The sequence below is a fragment of the Anomaloglossus baeobatrachus genome, chromosome 2 (genome assembly GCF_048569485.1).
Source record: "Anomaloglossus baeobatrachus isolate aAnoBae1 chromosome 2, aAnoBae1.hap1, whole genome shotgun sequence".
In the NCBI taxonomy this organism is placed as follows: domain Eukaryota; kingdom Metazoa; phylum Chordata; class Amphibia; order Anura; family Aromobatidae; genus Anomaloglossus; species Anomaloglossus baeobatrachus.
The window spans coordinates 542,226,200-542,242,133 of NC_134354.1; the positions used below are offsets into that span (position 1 = coordinate 542,226,200).

At 42.6% G+C, this 15,934-nt stretch overlaps 1 protein-coding gene across 1 annotated transcript in view; it reads left to right on the plus strand.

Moving 5' to 3' along the window:
• The window catches only part of TUBGCP3 (tubulin gamma complex component 3), a 212,985-nt gene extending 209,411 nt beyond the window's left edge, over positions 1-3,574 (plus strand). Inside the window, exon 22 of the mRNA XM_075336660.1 lies at positions 1,901-3,574. Within this exon, the coding sequence (XP_075192775.1) occupies positions 1,901-2,059 (159 nt within the window). The 3' untranslated portion in view covers positions 2,060-3,574. The remainder of the gene's footprint in view (positions 1-1,900) is intronic.
• The last annotated feature ends 12,360 nt before the right edge of the window (positions 3,575-15,934 follow it).

Here is a 15,934-nt window from a genome sequence, read left to right on the forward strand (position 1 = left end):
TAGAGAACAACCTCTCTACACTGACTTGGGTTGGTGGCAGAGTATTGACCACATGAGCAAAATCTCTAACAATTTCAGGGTATAAAGGAATTGCCTCCTGCACAGTCAGTTTTGAGGAACGGTTGAATTCTTCTTCTTGAGAGCAAGTGAAAAATTTTGCTGAAATATGGTCAATCTGTTTGCTATGGGAGTGGAATCTCTTTCCCTTCGGCAATCCTTTGCCTGCTCCATGTCGTCCAAATACTTTTCAAAATTATACTCCTCGTCTGATGATGCTGCAGATACGGCAGCAGTAGCACTGGCAGGATCCAAATCCTCTTGCTCTTGACAGTTATGTAGCCTGCTCATCCTAACTGCTACCTCATCCTAACTGCTTCTCTTCCTTCAGTAAGCTGTTGATCATTCAGCAGTATACAATGAATTAGGTCAACATACACGTCTATTAGAAAATAAAATTATTTTGGCAGCTGTGTCTCTGTTTCACTGAAGCAGCAATGCCATCTGCAATTAAAACTCCTCTTGGGGCTGGCAAAACATTAAATTCTTCCACTATTTTTTAAAAATGCCATGAGTTAAATCTGTAGCTTGTAATTTCTTAGTAAGGGTATGTGCGCACGTTGCTTTTTACCTGCTTTTTTGCTGCTTTTTCTTCTGCGCTGTTTAATGCCAAAATGGATGTGTTCTTCTATTCAAGCAAAGTCTATGGGAATTTGGGTTTCTTGTTCACACTATGTTGTTCAAAATGCTGCCTTTTTGTGGCAGAACTTTGGTCAAAAACTCAGCTTTGCAGTGCAAAACCCAAATGGCAAAAACAATTGACATGTTGCTTCTTTGAAAAGCTGAGTTTTTGACCAAAGTTCTGCCTCAAAAAGGCAGCATTTTGAACAACATAGTGTGAACAAGAAACCCAAATTCCCATAGACTTTGCTTGAATAGAAGAACACATCCATTTTGGCATTAAACAGCGCAGAAGAAAAAGCAGCAAAAAAGCAGGTAAAAAGCAGGTAAAAAGCAACGTGCGCACATACCCTAACTGTAAATGGGAGATGAAGCAATTCCTTCAATTCAGCCACTTGTGTCCATTGACCTTCATATAGTGTTACCTGCTGGTTGGCCATGCCTGCAAGATAGGATTTCAGCTCAAGCAATTGCTCAATCATCAAATAAGTGCTGCCTTACTGAGTGGCTTGATCGACACTTGCCCCTTTTCCAGCACATCTCTTCAAGATGGAATCAATTTTAGGGGTTCTGGTAGCAATAACCAATTTTCTCAATTTGCCAATCAGAGTTCCAGCATGTCCCTGTTGCAGACAATCTCTTATTGCCAGCTGCAGTGTGTGCACAACACACGGCATGTGACACATACAGTAGCAGAGAGATGTAAAACAGCTTCAACAAGATCATCTACTTCTAAAGGATCATTTTGCTGTTTATTGAAAGTTTAGTCTTGCTTTAAGTACTTTCCTGTTCACTCTAGAGTCTCTAGCAGTTCTGAGATGATTGCAGGCAATTTTTGTGGCTTTTTTTACCCTCATCTGTAGAGGAGGACCTTTACTACTTATATCACGTAGCTGAATTGCAGCACAGATTCATCTCAACTAAGATTCTTTGATCAGGAATAGAGCAGACATTTATAGGACATTTCATAACTTTCCCAAATTCTTATGAAAAAATATTCATCACATACTGCATTGAACCGCTGTACCCAATGTATTATATATTTTATCAGTCAGAGTGGGTCCATGTTATTCCGATTCCATCAAAATGGACTCCCACTCCACAGTCCTGGTTTATAAGTTTGCCTTAGTGTACCATCCACAAAAGGTTTAATGGCCTAACGAATATTTTTAGTTACTGTGCTTGTTTCTTTCTAAAGCTGTTTTTTTCTCTCTCTCTCTAGAATATTGTCCAGCAGTTTCTAGTTTTGCTGACCACAAGTACAGATGAAAGCTTGAGATTTTTAAGCTTTAGGTTGGACTTCAATGAACATTATAAAGCAAGAGAACCAAAGCTTCGTATGTCCCTGGGTGCAAGAGGTCGACGTGTCTTACAAGTCTGACAAATGTAGTAGTAGTGTAACTATCTTCCTGTATATGTTGTAGACATTTTTTCCAGCGGAATCAAGGCATTGTACGAATGGCTAAGCCTATTCAGTGGATACAATAAATCTATATAATCAAGAGGCTGTTTTTGCTATTAATGGATGCTTTACTCAAAATATAGAATGTTTATTGACAGCAGTACAGACTACAAAGGACCCTGTACACAATAGTCTAAGTACTACTTTACACTGCACCAAGTGTTGTTCTCCCACAAACAAGAATATAGACAATTATATTCACCCTTTAAGACACAAGCAAACCAAATAATGTGCAGTGCTTATATGTACCAAGGCTATAGGGATTCTGTATATGTATGAAAGGGAAAAAAAAGTTTTTTGAACTAGCTGTTTTACACTGTATATTTAAGTCCTTTATATATGTGTAAGTTTCTTTTTTGCTTCTGTTTTTGTTTGGTTTTTCTTTCATTTTGTCAAGTATTTTTTCAAAGGGAGACAAAGGAAAGATTTTCAGACCATATTTCCAATGCTACACTTTTTTTCATTAGTAAAACTAAATATTAGAGGTTACGTATTCTCAGATTGCGGAAAGTACCGTGTTTACTGGCTGCTTGTTTTTTTTTTTAAGTGGAAATGATAAAAGTTCAAAGTATTTTGGGCTAAAACTGAAAATGACATTTTTGCACAGACATATGGTGCAGTATATGGCTCCAATGTTTTATACATCTTTTTGCCATTGTACTAGAAACACATGTTGCCATATTCATTTGCTGGTTAGCCTTTCACAAGCAGAATTGTCATGGATCAGACTGGAGTCTACCTAGAAAATGCTTCTTCTGGTTACCATGAAGTGGGAGTATTCTCCAAGTAGGCTCCTGGTGGCCCTCAGCAATGTTCCCTAGATACTTTGCCTAAGCAAAGGCTTTTGCTGCTGCTAACAAAGGTCTGGTAGATGCAACATTGGTCAGTGACACTAGCGGCAGGTTACATCTCATAACTATGTGAACATTTTTTATTTTGCCCTAAGCGAAGCGCATGCCTCATTCAAGTTTACTTTTTGTTTTGTCTTATTTTACCTTTTTATAAGTTTATATAAGTATCCTAATTAAGAAATGCAATGAGATCTCTATTGTCTTCTGTAGTATGTAAATTAACGACTTTGTCATCGGTGACGGTGAACCTAAGTAATGAAGTCTATTTTAACTTTGTATATTTTTCCACTGTAATTATTTATATATTTCTGTCTTTGTTCTTCTTTGTAAAATATAAATCACGTATCATTTCAATCCATGTTTTACTATGTCACAAAATATTCTCAGTAAATAAAAAGAAAAGATATTTTTAAAATAGTTATTTGTGTTCTATCAAATGCAATATTTCACACCATAGTACAGATCATGTTAAAATGTTTGCCTCAATCATTGCTACATAGCTTGTTTGTATGTATTGTTTGTATTGCTATTTGCAGTGTTCAGATTGGATTTTTTTTATCTCAATAATATCATGCTTCATTTCTACATACCATTCTCAAAAATATTAAAAGCATGCGCAGAAATATGCTGGCTGCTGTAAAATGTATCTTATCGCTCCTCCTTGTACATATCTATTTTAAAAATTTCTATATTACTGGGTTAGTCCTAAAATATTGCATGAGGGATAACGTTCTAATGGCTCCAGTGCGAGCGCAGGAAAGGGGCCCTAGGACACCATGAGCATGGCTTTGCTGCCCCATCCTAAATGTAGCGGAGGTGAACTTGCTCTATCTCCACTCCATTCAGCATCTTTGGGATTGCTGAGTGTAACACTCTCTCTGTTTCTTGCAGTCCCTTAAACTATGAATATAGTCAAGCATATGCACCATCCCTCCTATCAAGACAAATTTGTAGAGCCTTGAACTAAGGATGGCTAAGGGTGATAGTGGTTAGAGATCTAGTGATTGGCATATTTAGGCTATGTGCGCACGCTGCGTTTTTTTTTGCCGATGCGTTTTTGTGCGTTTTTTGGCTGCTAAAAACGCACAAACGCATAAAAACACACCCGCGGCAAAAACAAGCAAAAAACGCAGGTGGATCTTGAGGTTCCTCTTGAAGCTTTCCACGGTAGGGGAGAGTCTGATATGCTGAGGTAGAGTTCCAGAGTATGGGGGAGGCACGGGAGAAATCTTGTACGCGATTGTGGGGAGAGGAGATAAGAGAGGAGTAGAGAAGGAGATCTTGTGAGGATCTGAGGTTGCGTGCAGGTACGTACCAATCTCTTCTTGTGAATCCAGTGTAGTTTTTTCTTCAGGTGTGAAAATAGACATACTCTTTTTAGTAGTCAGTCTTCACCGGTGTTTTCAGTCCAGTCCAGGCCTCAGCGAAACAAACGGTGACATCACGCTCAAAGGATGTCTCAAAAGCATCTCTCGTGGCACTTTCTAGGCTGCCGAAGCCCATTTGTGTTGGCAATCTTTTTGTCCTTCTCTACACAGTCTGGATGTGGTTGGAGCCCTATGTTATTTGTCGTTCACCGCCCCCTTTAGGCAGTCTGCTTCCTTATCTCTTCTACCTAATGGGTAATGGGTCACGCTATGGTCAAGTCTCTTCCCAAGCGCTTATATCTCCCTGGATAAAAGCAAAGAGTTCCCCCATTTAACATCAGGGAGCATTCTACTAGAGCGTTGGGAGCTTCCTGGGCGCTTCGTCATCTGGCCTCGGCCATACAGCTTTGTAACACAGCTACTTGGGCATCAGTACATACCTTTTCCAAATTTTACAGGGTCCATGCCTCCGCTGGTGCAAGTTTGGGCAGGAAGATTTTGCAGGTAGTAGTTAATCAAGCTTCCTCTTCAGCTATACTGGTAAGTTCTGTGATATTAACAGAATGTGATTTTTCTTGTGTGTCCTTTCCCACTCCAGGGACCACTTTTGGACTTCTCAGGGTTTTGTGTTCCCCAATGAAGTGACCAAGAGAAGTACATTTTTGGTACTCACTGTAAAATCTGCTTTTCGTTAGTCTTCATTGGGAGACACTGCTCCCACCACTTTGCCCGGTTGGGTGTGTACTTAGGGTGTTCTTTTTCATATTTATCTTTTTTTTTTTTTTTTTCTCTCTCCTGCTTTTTCACTAAACTGAGGAGCCCAAGCAAGGTATAGTCTGCTGGGGAGGAGATAATTTTTAGTTCTATGTAATATCTGTGTCAGCCCTCAGGTGACAGCAGACTATTCTAGGGTTCTGTGTCTCCCAAAGTAAACTAACGAGAAACCGATTTTACTGTGCGTACCAAAAATCTAGTTTTTGTAAATCAAAATATCTCCTTCATGGTCTAAATATGTGCAATCCCTGTATTTTACTAAGGGTGTTGAAATAAAATGTCTGAACTTCCCTTAAAATGAAATCTAGTCTCAGAAATCATCCTGGCTCTTCTACAGACAAAATGAACTGATCCGTTTTATCTAGCTGAGATAATAAATGAGAGTACAATCGGTAGTGTACAACCTGTATCCTCTCGTCTGTATGGCAGGACGGTGTACCTTGATGCAGTCTGCAATCTTGTTCCTGAGACAGTCCTTTTGCCTTGTTGATTCCTGTCTGCTTGTCCACTATAGTGTGATGTGTTTGCATGAAGCAGAAGATGGAGTACCAATACATAGCCACTGTATCGGTTTCTTCTGGACAGTTAAGCATGTCTCTTGCTGCCACCCTGTGTTGTGCTAACTTCCTTTTGTTTGCCTTTCTTTGGCTAGGTTTTGTGTGTCTCACTCTCTGCTCTTTGCACCTCCCAGTGAGTTTTTGGCTTTCCTCTTCTGCCCTTCCCCGGGTTTGGGTGTCGGCCCTTTCAGAGGTGGGAGGAGTTGCCTTTTTTTGGCCATCTGTGAGTTGGGTGGAAAGAAGAGAGGTGAGATGTACTGTAAGCCATTGTGTGTTCACATTTTTGTCACTTTTTCACATTTTGGTTTTTCATTTTTAAAAAAGGAGAAAAAAAGCTTTGCATGCTAACCTTCTTTCCATGCCACAGTGTGGCCATTTGCTGGTCAGGTTCTGGGGCTGGTATTTGCACACACTCCGGCCAATTGGTGGGCCCCATCAGTTGTCTCCTGCGGACAATCAACATTTGCCAGTAGCCAATAGGAGTGAGCGAGTAGTTTCCCCCTGATGCTAGCCGCAACCCTTCTGCTTCCTTAGGTCTTGGTGGCGACATTTTTTTTTATGTTATTTAATCACTATGGTGTTCCTGGATTTTGCTCTTCTGCACTTTGCTCCTTTAATTATGTTACGAACACCATAAGTGGTCAAAAGTCCTGTTGCCTGCAGTCTTCATCCTCTCTGCGCCTCACCGCATCCTCACTTTTTTAGTGAATAAGTGGACTGGGTAGGTTGTTTGCTGCATGGGGAACTAATCCTATTGGTGCCCCAGCGTCTCTCCGTTATATCTGCAACAGTCTACTCTTAAATTTCACTTTTCGTCCTTGTCTCTCGCAATGTCTGAGCTCATAGACCGCACACGCTCGTCGGCTCTCTTGGTTACTTGTTATATTTGCGTCTACTCTAGCAAGTTTTCTTCTCTCCAAGCCAGAACATATTGTGCTGCCTGCACTTTCCCTCCACTGCCCTTACCTGCTCAGGTGACCTTGCATGAGCTTTGGGTTTGCTTCAGTTGGTAGTCGAGTTAACCAGAGTTTACCAGACCCTAGTTATGGTTTTGAAACAACTGCCTAAGGTCTCTATTGCCCTGGATCTCTGACTGCTATTTAGAGTGAGTCAAACTCTCTAGCTACTCTACACCAGCGCAACCGATCGCGACAGTATTCCAAGCAGCCTAGGTTCAGCTTATCATCCAGATTGCCATTTTCTTCTAGGGAGATGATCATGGTTTTGTTCCCCCACTCAGCAAGTACTCTCCCCACTAGGTTGCAGCCTAGTTCCAGCTCAGACTCTGATTTGGACCCCTATCGGGTGGTGGAAGTTAGAAGAGATGATGGATAGTTTTTTATTTGTTTTGTTCGGGGTTTTTTAGCTGTAAACTTATATCTAAGCGTCATAGAGGTGGATCTCTCTGAATCCACTGAAACCGCTTTCTGTATATGTGATAGATGTGTAGCAACATTGTTCTCCCACCATGGTGGGGGGACACTACAGAAGTCATGGGATGGCATGGGAGCATCCACACAGATGTTTTGATAGATGTAGTTGCTTTGAGTTCTTTATGAGAACTACCACTTTCCCTCTTGCAGAGGTAGCAGCATTGAGGGATCCCATGAACAGCTGCATTGAGTCCGTTGCCAAGTTATCATTTGAGGTAGCTGGTTTTGCCCTGTGCCCTACTTATTCCACCACTTGGGTGTCTAGGGTGGTTACTGCCTGGGCGAAGCTTTTTACAGCAGGGTATCTGATTTTCTTAGGGAAGAATTAGCAGATGTAGTGAACCAAACTGCTCAGGCGGGAAGGCAGCTGTATTGGTGTCCTTGGATGTGGCTGACTGCTCAGCTTCGGCGACAAACAATATTGTGTCTGTCCCTCATATTTTATGGCTCAAATTGTGAAGTGTGCATCTTGCTTAGAAGAAGTCTCACAGATGTGCCTTTTCAAGGTTCTCATCTGTTCCGAATCACATTGCAGATACCAATGGCGGCAGGAGCATGCTACTTGCTCAGTCCAGGACTAACCGTCCATTTTTAAGACTCTTCCATTCATTACGTGCCATGGGCAAGTGGCCCAAAGGGAAGAAGGAAACCGTTGTTCAAGCATACATCATTTCCAGCAGGACTTGGCATCTGTCCACACTGGCAAAAGGACCAATACCTGGTTTTAATAACCACAGTATCACTGTGCTTGATTGGCCAACAAACTCGCCTGACCTAAACCCCATAGAGAATCTCTGAGGTATTGTCATGAGGCAGATAGCAGACACTAGACCCAACAATGCAGACCAGCTGAAGGCTGCTATCAAAGCAACCTGGGCTTCCATAACACCTCAGCAGTGCCACAGTCTGATCACCTCCATGCTACGCCACATTGATGCAATAATTCATGCAAAAGGAGCCGCGACCAAGTATTGAGTGCATTTACTGTACATTTCAGTAGACCAACATTTCTAAGTTTAAAATACTTTTTTCAGTTCGTCTTATATAATACTAGAAATCACAATCGCATTGGGAGTGCGGTGAAATGAACATCTGTCTATGCTTAGTGGTGCTGACAGGAGCAGTGGACATGTTTCACACTGTTTGCGCTTTCCAATATATCTGTTGTATGTCATCCCTCTGCATTTGTGTATTGTATGTGTTGCGTCATTTGACCTCTTTCACCCCTGTGCACTATCTCTTCCTTGTTGTTTGCTGTATATTGGTATCTGGTGTTGTGTTTCTTGAGCTGTGTTCACTATGTGGTGTCTCCCGTGTGCTGTCTTTGTGTTTACACCATATGGTCTCTTGTGAGCTGTTGTGACTATAATTGGAGGTTGTACATTGTTTTGTGCAGTTTGGTGTGTGTGTGATTGTCCGTTCCCAAAGTGACTCCTCAGCGAGACGTTTAGGTTTATATGCATTGTTTTTGTCCAGACTATGGCGTTTTTCTTCAGGTGTCTCATTAGTGCAGCATTGTTGTTGACGTATTGCCCGAGCCTTATTGTTTTCATGTTGTTTTTTTTTTTTGAGGAGTCATGTTGGCACTGCTTCGAGAGTCCAGGAGCAGTGATATGCACTAAAATGTACAGGTGGGTATGTGGGCCTGTTAGGAGAAGTGAGGAAGCTTTCTTGTGTGTAAAACCTGCACTTCAGTAAGTGGCATTCCTGTTAGCTTCCTGAGTGACCTTAGGCAACCTTAGTGATGTTTACGGGCTGACTCAGGAACTCTTGTGGTACTCGCGATCTCCTGTGAGACTTCATAAGTGAGAGCGGGGCCAGCAGTGAGGGTATCTGAGGTCAGACTTCAGGGCTTCCAGAATCACTTTCTCCCGGCTGTGTGACAGCGGGCAGGGAGGCCCCTGGAGTGACCTTAGTTAACCTTAGTCATGGCAGCAGGCTAACTCGGGAACTCTCGTGGGTCTCCCTCTCTTCAAGAGGTTGTAGCAGATCATGGCCTGCTCTGGATTATCCACGGATATTTTTTGGGGGTTAATTAAATATGTTAAAGGCTGTGTGTATTTTTTTATTGTAAATAAACATAATGTGTATGTATTTTTTTTCTTTCTCTCTCAACAGTGCCGCCACATCTCGTCATGTCTCGTCAGTGTCGCCATGTCTCGTCGCTCGCCGCAACATCTCTTAAGGCATGGCGATGTCAGGCAAGGGCGGACATACCCGGCCACGCCTCCATACTGCTCCGTGACATCGCAAATGTGTAACTTAAAACACCAAGACCTTCATATATCTGGATGTGGTATGGGTAGCACAATAATAGACTGGGAACAGAATTGTGCTTACTCAGCCCACAATTTGGGTTCTGCCTGCACTGTTGTCTCTGAACCATAGCTATGATGTGGGCGCCAACTGCGGCTGCGCAACTGACAGTGATGCAGTGCATTGTGGGATACGGGTATGTCTGCAACTGGCAATTATGTATGTAGATTCCAATTTTCTGAGATAATGACTTTTGGGTTTTTGTTGGCTGTAAGCCATAATCATAAACATTAACAGAAATAAACACTTGAAATAGATCACTTTGTAGTGACTCTAATATGTTTCCTTTTTGTATTGAATTACTGAAATAAATTAACACTTTGATTATCTAATTTATTCAGATACACTTGTACCATCCCACATCCGTAAGTCTCTCTAATGGTGGTTAACATCACCCATAACGTCTTCAACAACATCTGCTCTCGCGTTTACCAGTGCAAATTTAGTCAATCAGGCCAGAACCCATAGTCAATTGGCCATGGCAGAGGTCACTCGTATTTTTGGAGTGGGCAGACGACAGAATGTTGTTGATCTGAGTGATTCACATACACAGACTGGACAACTGTGCTGTACAATTTTTAGTCTACAAAGGGTTATCCACAGTAGAGTGGCAACCTCCTCTTCAACCAGATCTATTTTTTGGTTAAGCCTTCCAGATATAAATCTAATGATGTCTATGCTAAACTGCGATGTGTACAGGTTTGTGGCCAGGTTTCAAAATCTACTGGTGGTCGATGCACTGGCAAGTCTTTCCATACCTATTTGTATCTCTGCTCCTGCTACACATGATTTTCAAAAAGATCGGTGAAGAGATTTCAGTTATCCTTTTTTCACCACACTGACCTCTAAAATCTTGGTATGCAAGTGTGATAAACCTCCTGGCAGATGTCCCATGGCCCCTTCTGGACTGTTCAGATCCTCGTTACACATCTATCATCAAGCTTGGAAGGCCTAACTTCATTGGTGGGAGTTCAACAATGTTGTCCCAATGATCTTCTCGTTACTGATGATTCTTTCCTTTTCGAAGTCTGGTTTTGAGTTCGGACTGACACTCCGTTTCCTCAGGTATCAGGTGTCCAACTTGCCTTATTCTATTTGAGCGAGATCTGGCTTCTAATCTGCAGGTCAAGACTTTACTGCAGGGAACTTACTAGGTAGCCAGATCGGCCACCCCTTGAGCCTTTTGAACTCAAGCTTGGTTTAGAGGCGTGTAAGTTCCCCATCCTTTGATCCAAATGGAGACATCTCACCATTTTGCCTCTTCTGTAAAGTGGCTTTTCTTATAGGTTTTACCTTCAGGTGGATTTTTGAGCTTGCTGCTCTCTGTTGCACTCCTTACATGATCCTGCACCTGGAGAAAATGGTGGTGCTGCCAGTTTCATTTTTTCTTCCTAAGGTGCTCTTGGCTTTCCTCCTTGACAAGGACATTCTTACCTTCTGCCATTCGCCTTCTCATCCTACTGAGAGAACTTTGCATAAGTGTGAAGTTGTTGTTGCCATGTAATGCTATTATCTGTTTCCACTCCATTCAAACGTTCAGATTCCTTGTTTGTCATTCCAGAAGGCCTGCACAGCCACTAAAGGCCCAGTCACACTAAACTTACCAGCGATCCCAACAACGATCCAACCTGATAGGGATCGCTGGTAAGTTGCTAGGAGGTTGCTGCTGAGATGTCACACTGCGACGCTCCAGCGATCCCACCAGCAACCTGACCTGGCAGGGATCGCTGGAGCGTGGCTACACGAGTTGCTGGTGAGCTCACCAGCAACCAGTGTCCCAGCCCCCAGCCAGCAGCGCCGCGTGGAAGATGCTGTGCTTGGTAACTAAGGTAAATATCGGGTAACCAACCCGATATTTACCTTGGTTACCAGCGCACGCAGCTACACGTGCAGGGAGCAGCGCACACCGCTTATCAGTGGCTCCCTGCTCTCCTAATTACAGCACACATCGGGTTAATTAACCCGATGTGTGCTGCAGCTACATGTGCACAGAGCAGGGAGCAGCGCACAATGCTTAGCGCTGGCTCCCTGCTCTCCTAGCTACAGTACACATCGGGTTAATTACCGATGTGTACTCTGCTACACGTGCAAGAAGCAGGAGCCGGCACTGACAGTGAGAGATGAGGAGGCTGGTAACGAAGGTAAATATCGGGTAACTAAGGACAGGGCTTCTTGGTTACCCGATGTTTACCGTGGTTACCAGTGTCCGCAGAAGCCGGCTCCTGCTGCCTGCACATTTAGTTGTTGCTGTCTCGCTGTCACACACAGCGATCTGTGCTTCACAGCGGGACAGCAACAACTAAAAAATGGCCCAGGACATTCAGCAACAACCAACGACCTCACAGCAGGGGCCAGGTTGTTGCTGGATGTCACACTAAGCAACATCACTAGCAACATCGCTGTTACGTCACAAAAGTTGTTCGTTAGCAGCGATGTTGCTAGCAATGTTGCTCAGTGTGACGGGGCCTTAAGGCAACCATTGCTAGATGTAATTAATTAGCCTCTATCGACGCATGTAGGACAAGGCCAGATCTGCCCCCATTCAGGTTTGGTGCCTACTCAATGCAGACTGTGTGTGTGTGGGGGGGGGGGGGGGGGGCTTCTGAGCCATCTGCCACCAGACATCTGTTCTGCAACTCTGTAAGAGTTGGTCTTCGCATCATAACTTTTCTACGTTTTACAAGGTCCATACCTTTTTGGCTTCAGCAGAAAAAAGTCCTACGCAAGAGTGAATGATTGTGGTTACAGTATATTTGTTTGTAATCCACACTCCAGGAACAGCTTTAGGACGTTCCATGGTTCCTTTGTCCCCGAATGTAGCAATCAATAATGAAGATTTTTGAAACTCACCGTAAAATCTTTCTCAGTCTTCATATGGGACGCAGCACCCAATATTTGTTGCCCGGTCAGGTGTGCATTTAAGTTGTTCTATATTTGGGGTGGGTATGTTTTTACTTTCATTTCTTTATGCTTCAGTTCTTTTTGTCTCTCCTACTGCTTCTCACTAGCTGAACCTGCTTGGTGCTAGCAAACCTGCTGAGGAGGAGCCAACTTATTTTATTAAAATGTATTGTATTGCTGGTATGCTAATGTCTGCATCCAGGTGACGGCAGGCTAATCATGATTCCTGTGTCCCCCCAATGAAGACTACGAGACAGAGCCTTCATGGCGTGTACCAAAAATCTTCATTTTCCCCCTGATGGTACTTACCAACTTGTAAGATAAATATAAAAATTTAAGTTGGATGTCTTGTTCAATTCGGCATATAGTGTTTGAGGGGCTGGAGGGCAGGAAGATGAGGACCTTTCATATGCTTAATAATATTAATGCTTTAATTGACAGGGGATGGAGAAAAGAGTCCTCACTAAAACTTTTAAATACAATTATTCATTTGAAAAATCAGATTCTGATTTCTGAGATAGATCCCTTGTAGTTGATATCCCTCTTGTTGCAGTCTCAAAAATATCTTCATTTTTCTTTTTGCTGTTATGGGTTTATTGAAGCATCCAATGGATAGGAAAGCAGAAAATGTCATCAAAAGAGCATGGGAGAAATGTCAAATACCGTGAGTATGGAAAGTATTCATACCCCTTTTAAATTTTTCACTTTGTTCCATTGCAGCCATTTGGTAAATTCAAAAAGGTTCATTTTTTTTCCCATTAATGTACACTCTGCACCCCACCTTGACAGGAAGAAACAGAAATGTAGAACTTTTTCCAAATGTATTAAACATGAAAAACTGAAATCACATGGTCATAAGTATTCAGACCCTTTGCTCAGACACTGAAATCTAAGTCTCATGCTGCCCATTTACTTGTGATCCTCCTTGAGATTGTTCTACTCCTTCATTGGAGTCCAGCTGTGTTTAAACTGATAGGACTTGATTTGGAAAGACACACACCTGTCTATATAAGACCTCACAGTTCACAGTGCATGTCAGACCAAATGAGAATCATGAGGTCAAAGGAACTGCCCAAGGAGCTCAGAGACAGAATTATGGCAAGGCACCGATCTGACCAAGGTTACAAAAGAATTTCTGCAGTACAAAAAGTTCCTAAGAGCACAGTGGCCTCCATAATCCGTAAATGAAAGACGTTTCGGACCACCAGTACTCTTCTTAGACCTGGCCGTCCAGTCAAACTGAGCAATCGTGGGAGAAGAGCCTTGGTGAGAGAGGTAAAGAAGGACCCCAAGATCACTGTGGCTGAGCTCCAGAGATGCAGTAAGGAGATGGGAAAATATTCCAGAAGGTAAACTATCACTGCAGCCCTCCAGCAGTCGGGACTTTATGGCAGGGTGGCCCGATGGAAGCTTCTCCTCAGTACAAGATATTTGAAAGCCCTCATAGAGTTTGCAAAAAAAAACCACATATGAAGGACTCCCAGTCAATGAGAAATAAGATTCTCTGGTCTGATTAGACGAAGATAGAACTTTTTGGTGATAATTCTAAGCGGTATGTGTGGAGAAAACCAGGCACTGCTCATCACCTGCCCAATACAATCACAACAGTGAAACATGGTGGTGGCAGCATCATGCTATGGGTTGTTTTTCAGCTGCAGGGACAGGACGACTGGTTGCAATTGAAGGAAAACTGAATGCGACCAAGAGAAATCATGGAAGAAAACCTCTTCCAGAGTGCTTTGGACCTCAGACTTGGCCAAAGGTTCCCCCTCCAATAAGACAATGACCCTAAGCACACAACTAAAATAACAATGGAGTGGCTTCAGAACAACTCTGTGACCATTGTTGACTGGCATATTTAGAGCCCTGACCTAAACCAATTGCCAAGAAGACTCATGACTGTACTAGCCCAAAAGGGTGCTTCTACTCAATACTGAGCAAAAAGTCTGAATACTTCTGACCATGTGATATTTCATTTTTTCATTTCTGTTTTTTTTTTCTATCAAGATGGGGTGCAGAATGTACATTAATGAGAAAAAAATGAGCTTTTTTGAAGTTACTAAATGGCTGCAGTGAAACAAAGAGTGAAAAATGTAAAGGGGTTTGAATACTTTCCATACCCATTGTACTGCTGCAACCTGCACAGCTGGGTCCCTTTATTGTGTGGTTCAGCCAGGTTGAGATCCATCTGCAAATAGAACAGATCTTTATCTCATTTCCAGTTCAGAAGGCAGATTTCCTCACAGACATTCCCTTATATGTTTATGGAATTGGATGGGGACCCTCATTCTATATCCAAACTATGTGCCATCCTGTGGGAGGGTTAATTTACGTATGGCTCAAGCCTGGTAATTCTAGCTAAAGCAGTAGATAAGATCATTGGATTTCCAAATTTCTTTAGGTACAATTGTAAAAAGTTTTTTCATTGCTCCAGTAGACATGGAGGGAATAAAACTCCCCAAGGCCGCTTTCACAGTGAGTTGTGATCTCCGTTCAGATGGAAGCCCCGACGGGACCACTGAATGGAGATCAGAATACAGTGTGAAAGGGGCGTAAGAAAAATCTGGGTGTGTAATAAGGAATAATTTCCAATGACAACAGAAATTCAGTGGTGGGAAGATTAAGGTACTATTATACACTGTGTGCAGAATTATTAGGTAAATGAGTACTTTGATCACATACTTTTTATACATGTTGTCCTACTCCAAGCTATATAGACTTGAGAGCCAACTACCAATTAAGTAAATCAGGTGATGTGCATCTCTGTAATGAGGAGAGGTGTGGTGTAATGACATCAACACCCTATATAAGCTGTGCTTAATTATTAGACAACTTCCTTTCCTTTGGCAAAATGGGTCAGAAGAGAGATGTGACGGGCTCTGAAAAGTCCAAAATTGTGACATGTCTTGCAAAGGATGCAGCATTCTTGAAATTGTCAAACATTTGAATCGTGATCACCGAACAATCAAGTGTTTCATGGCAAATAGCCAACAGGGTCGCAAGAAGCGTGTTGGGCAAAAAAGGCGCAAAATAACTGCCTATGAATTGAGGAAAATCAAGTGTAAAGCTGCTAAGATGCCATTTGCCACCAGTCTGGTCATATTTCAGAGCTGCAACGTTACTGGAGTATCAAAAAACACAAGGTGTGCCATACTCAGGGACATGGCCAAGGTAAGGAAGGCTGAAAAACGGCCACCTTTGAACAAGAAACATAAGATAAAACGTCAAGACTGGGCCAAGAAATATCTTAAGACTGATTTTTCAAAGGTTTTATGGACTGATGAAATGAGAGTGACTCTTGATGGGCCAGATCGATGGGCCAGAGTCTGGATCAGTAAAGGGCAGAGAGTTCCACTCCGACTCAGATGACAGCAAAGGTGGAGGTGGGGTACTGGTACGGGCTGGTATCATCAAAGATGAACTTGTGGAACCTTTTCGGGTTGAGAATGGAGGGAAGCTCAACTCCCAGACCTACTCCCAGTTTCTGAAAGACAACTTCCTCAAGCAGTAGTACAGGAAGAAGTCAGTATCGTTCAATGAAAACATGATTTTCATGGAGGACAATGCTCCATCACATGCATCCAACTACTCCACA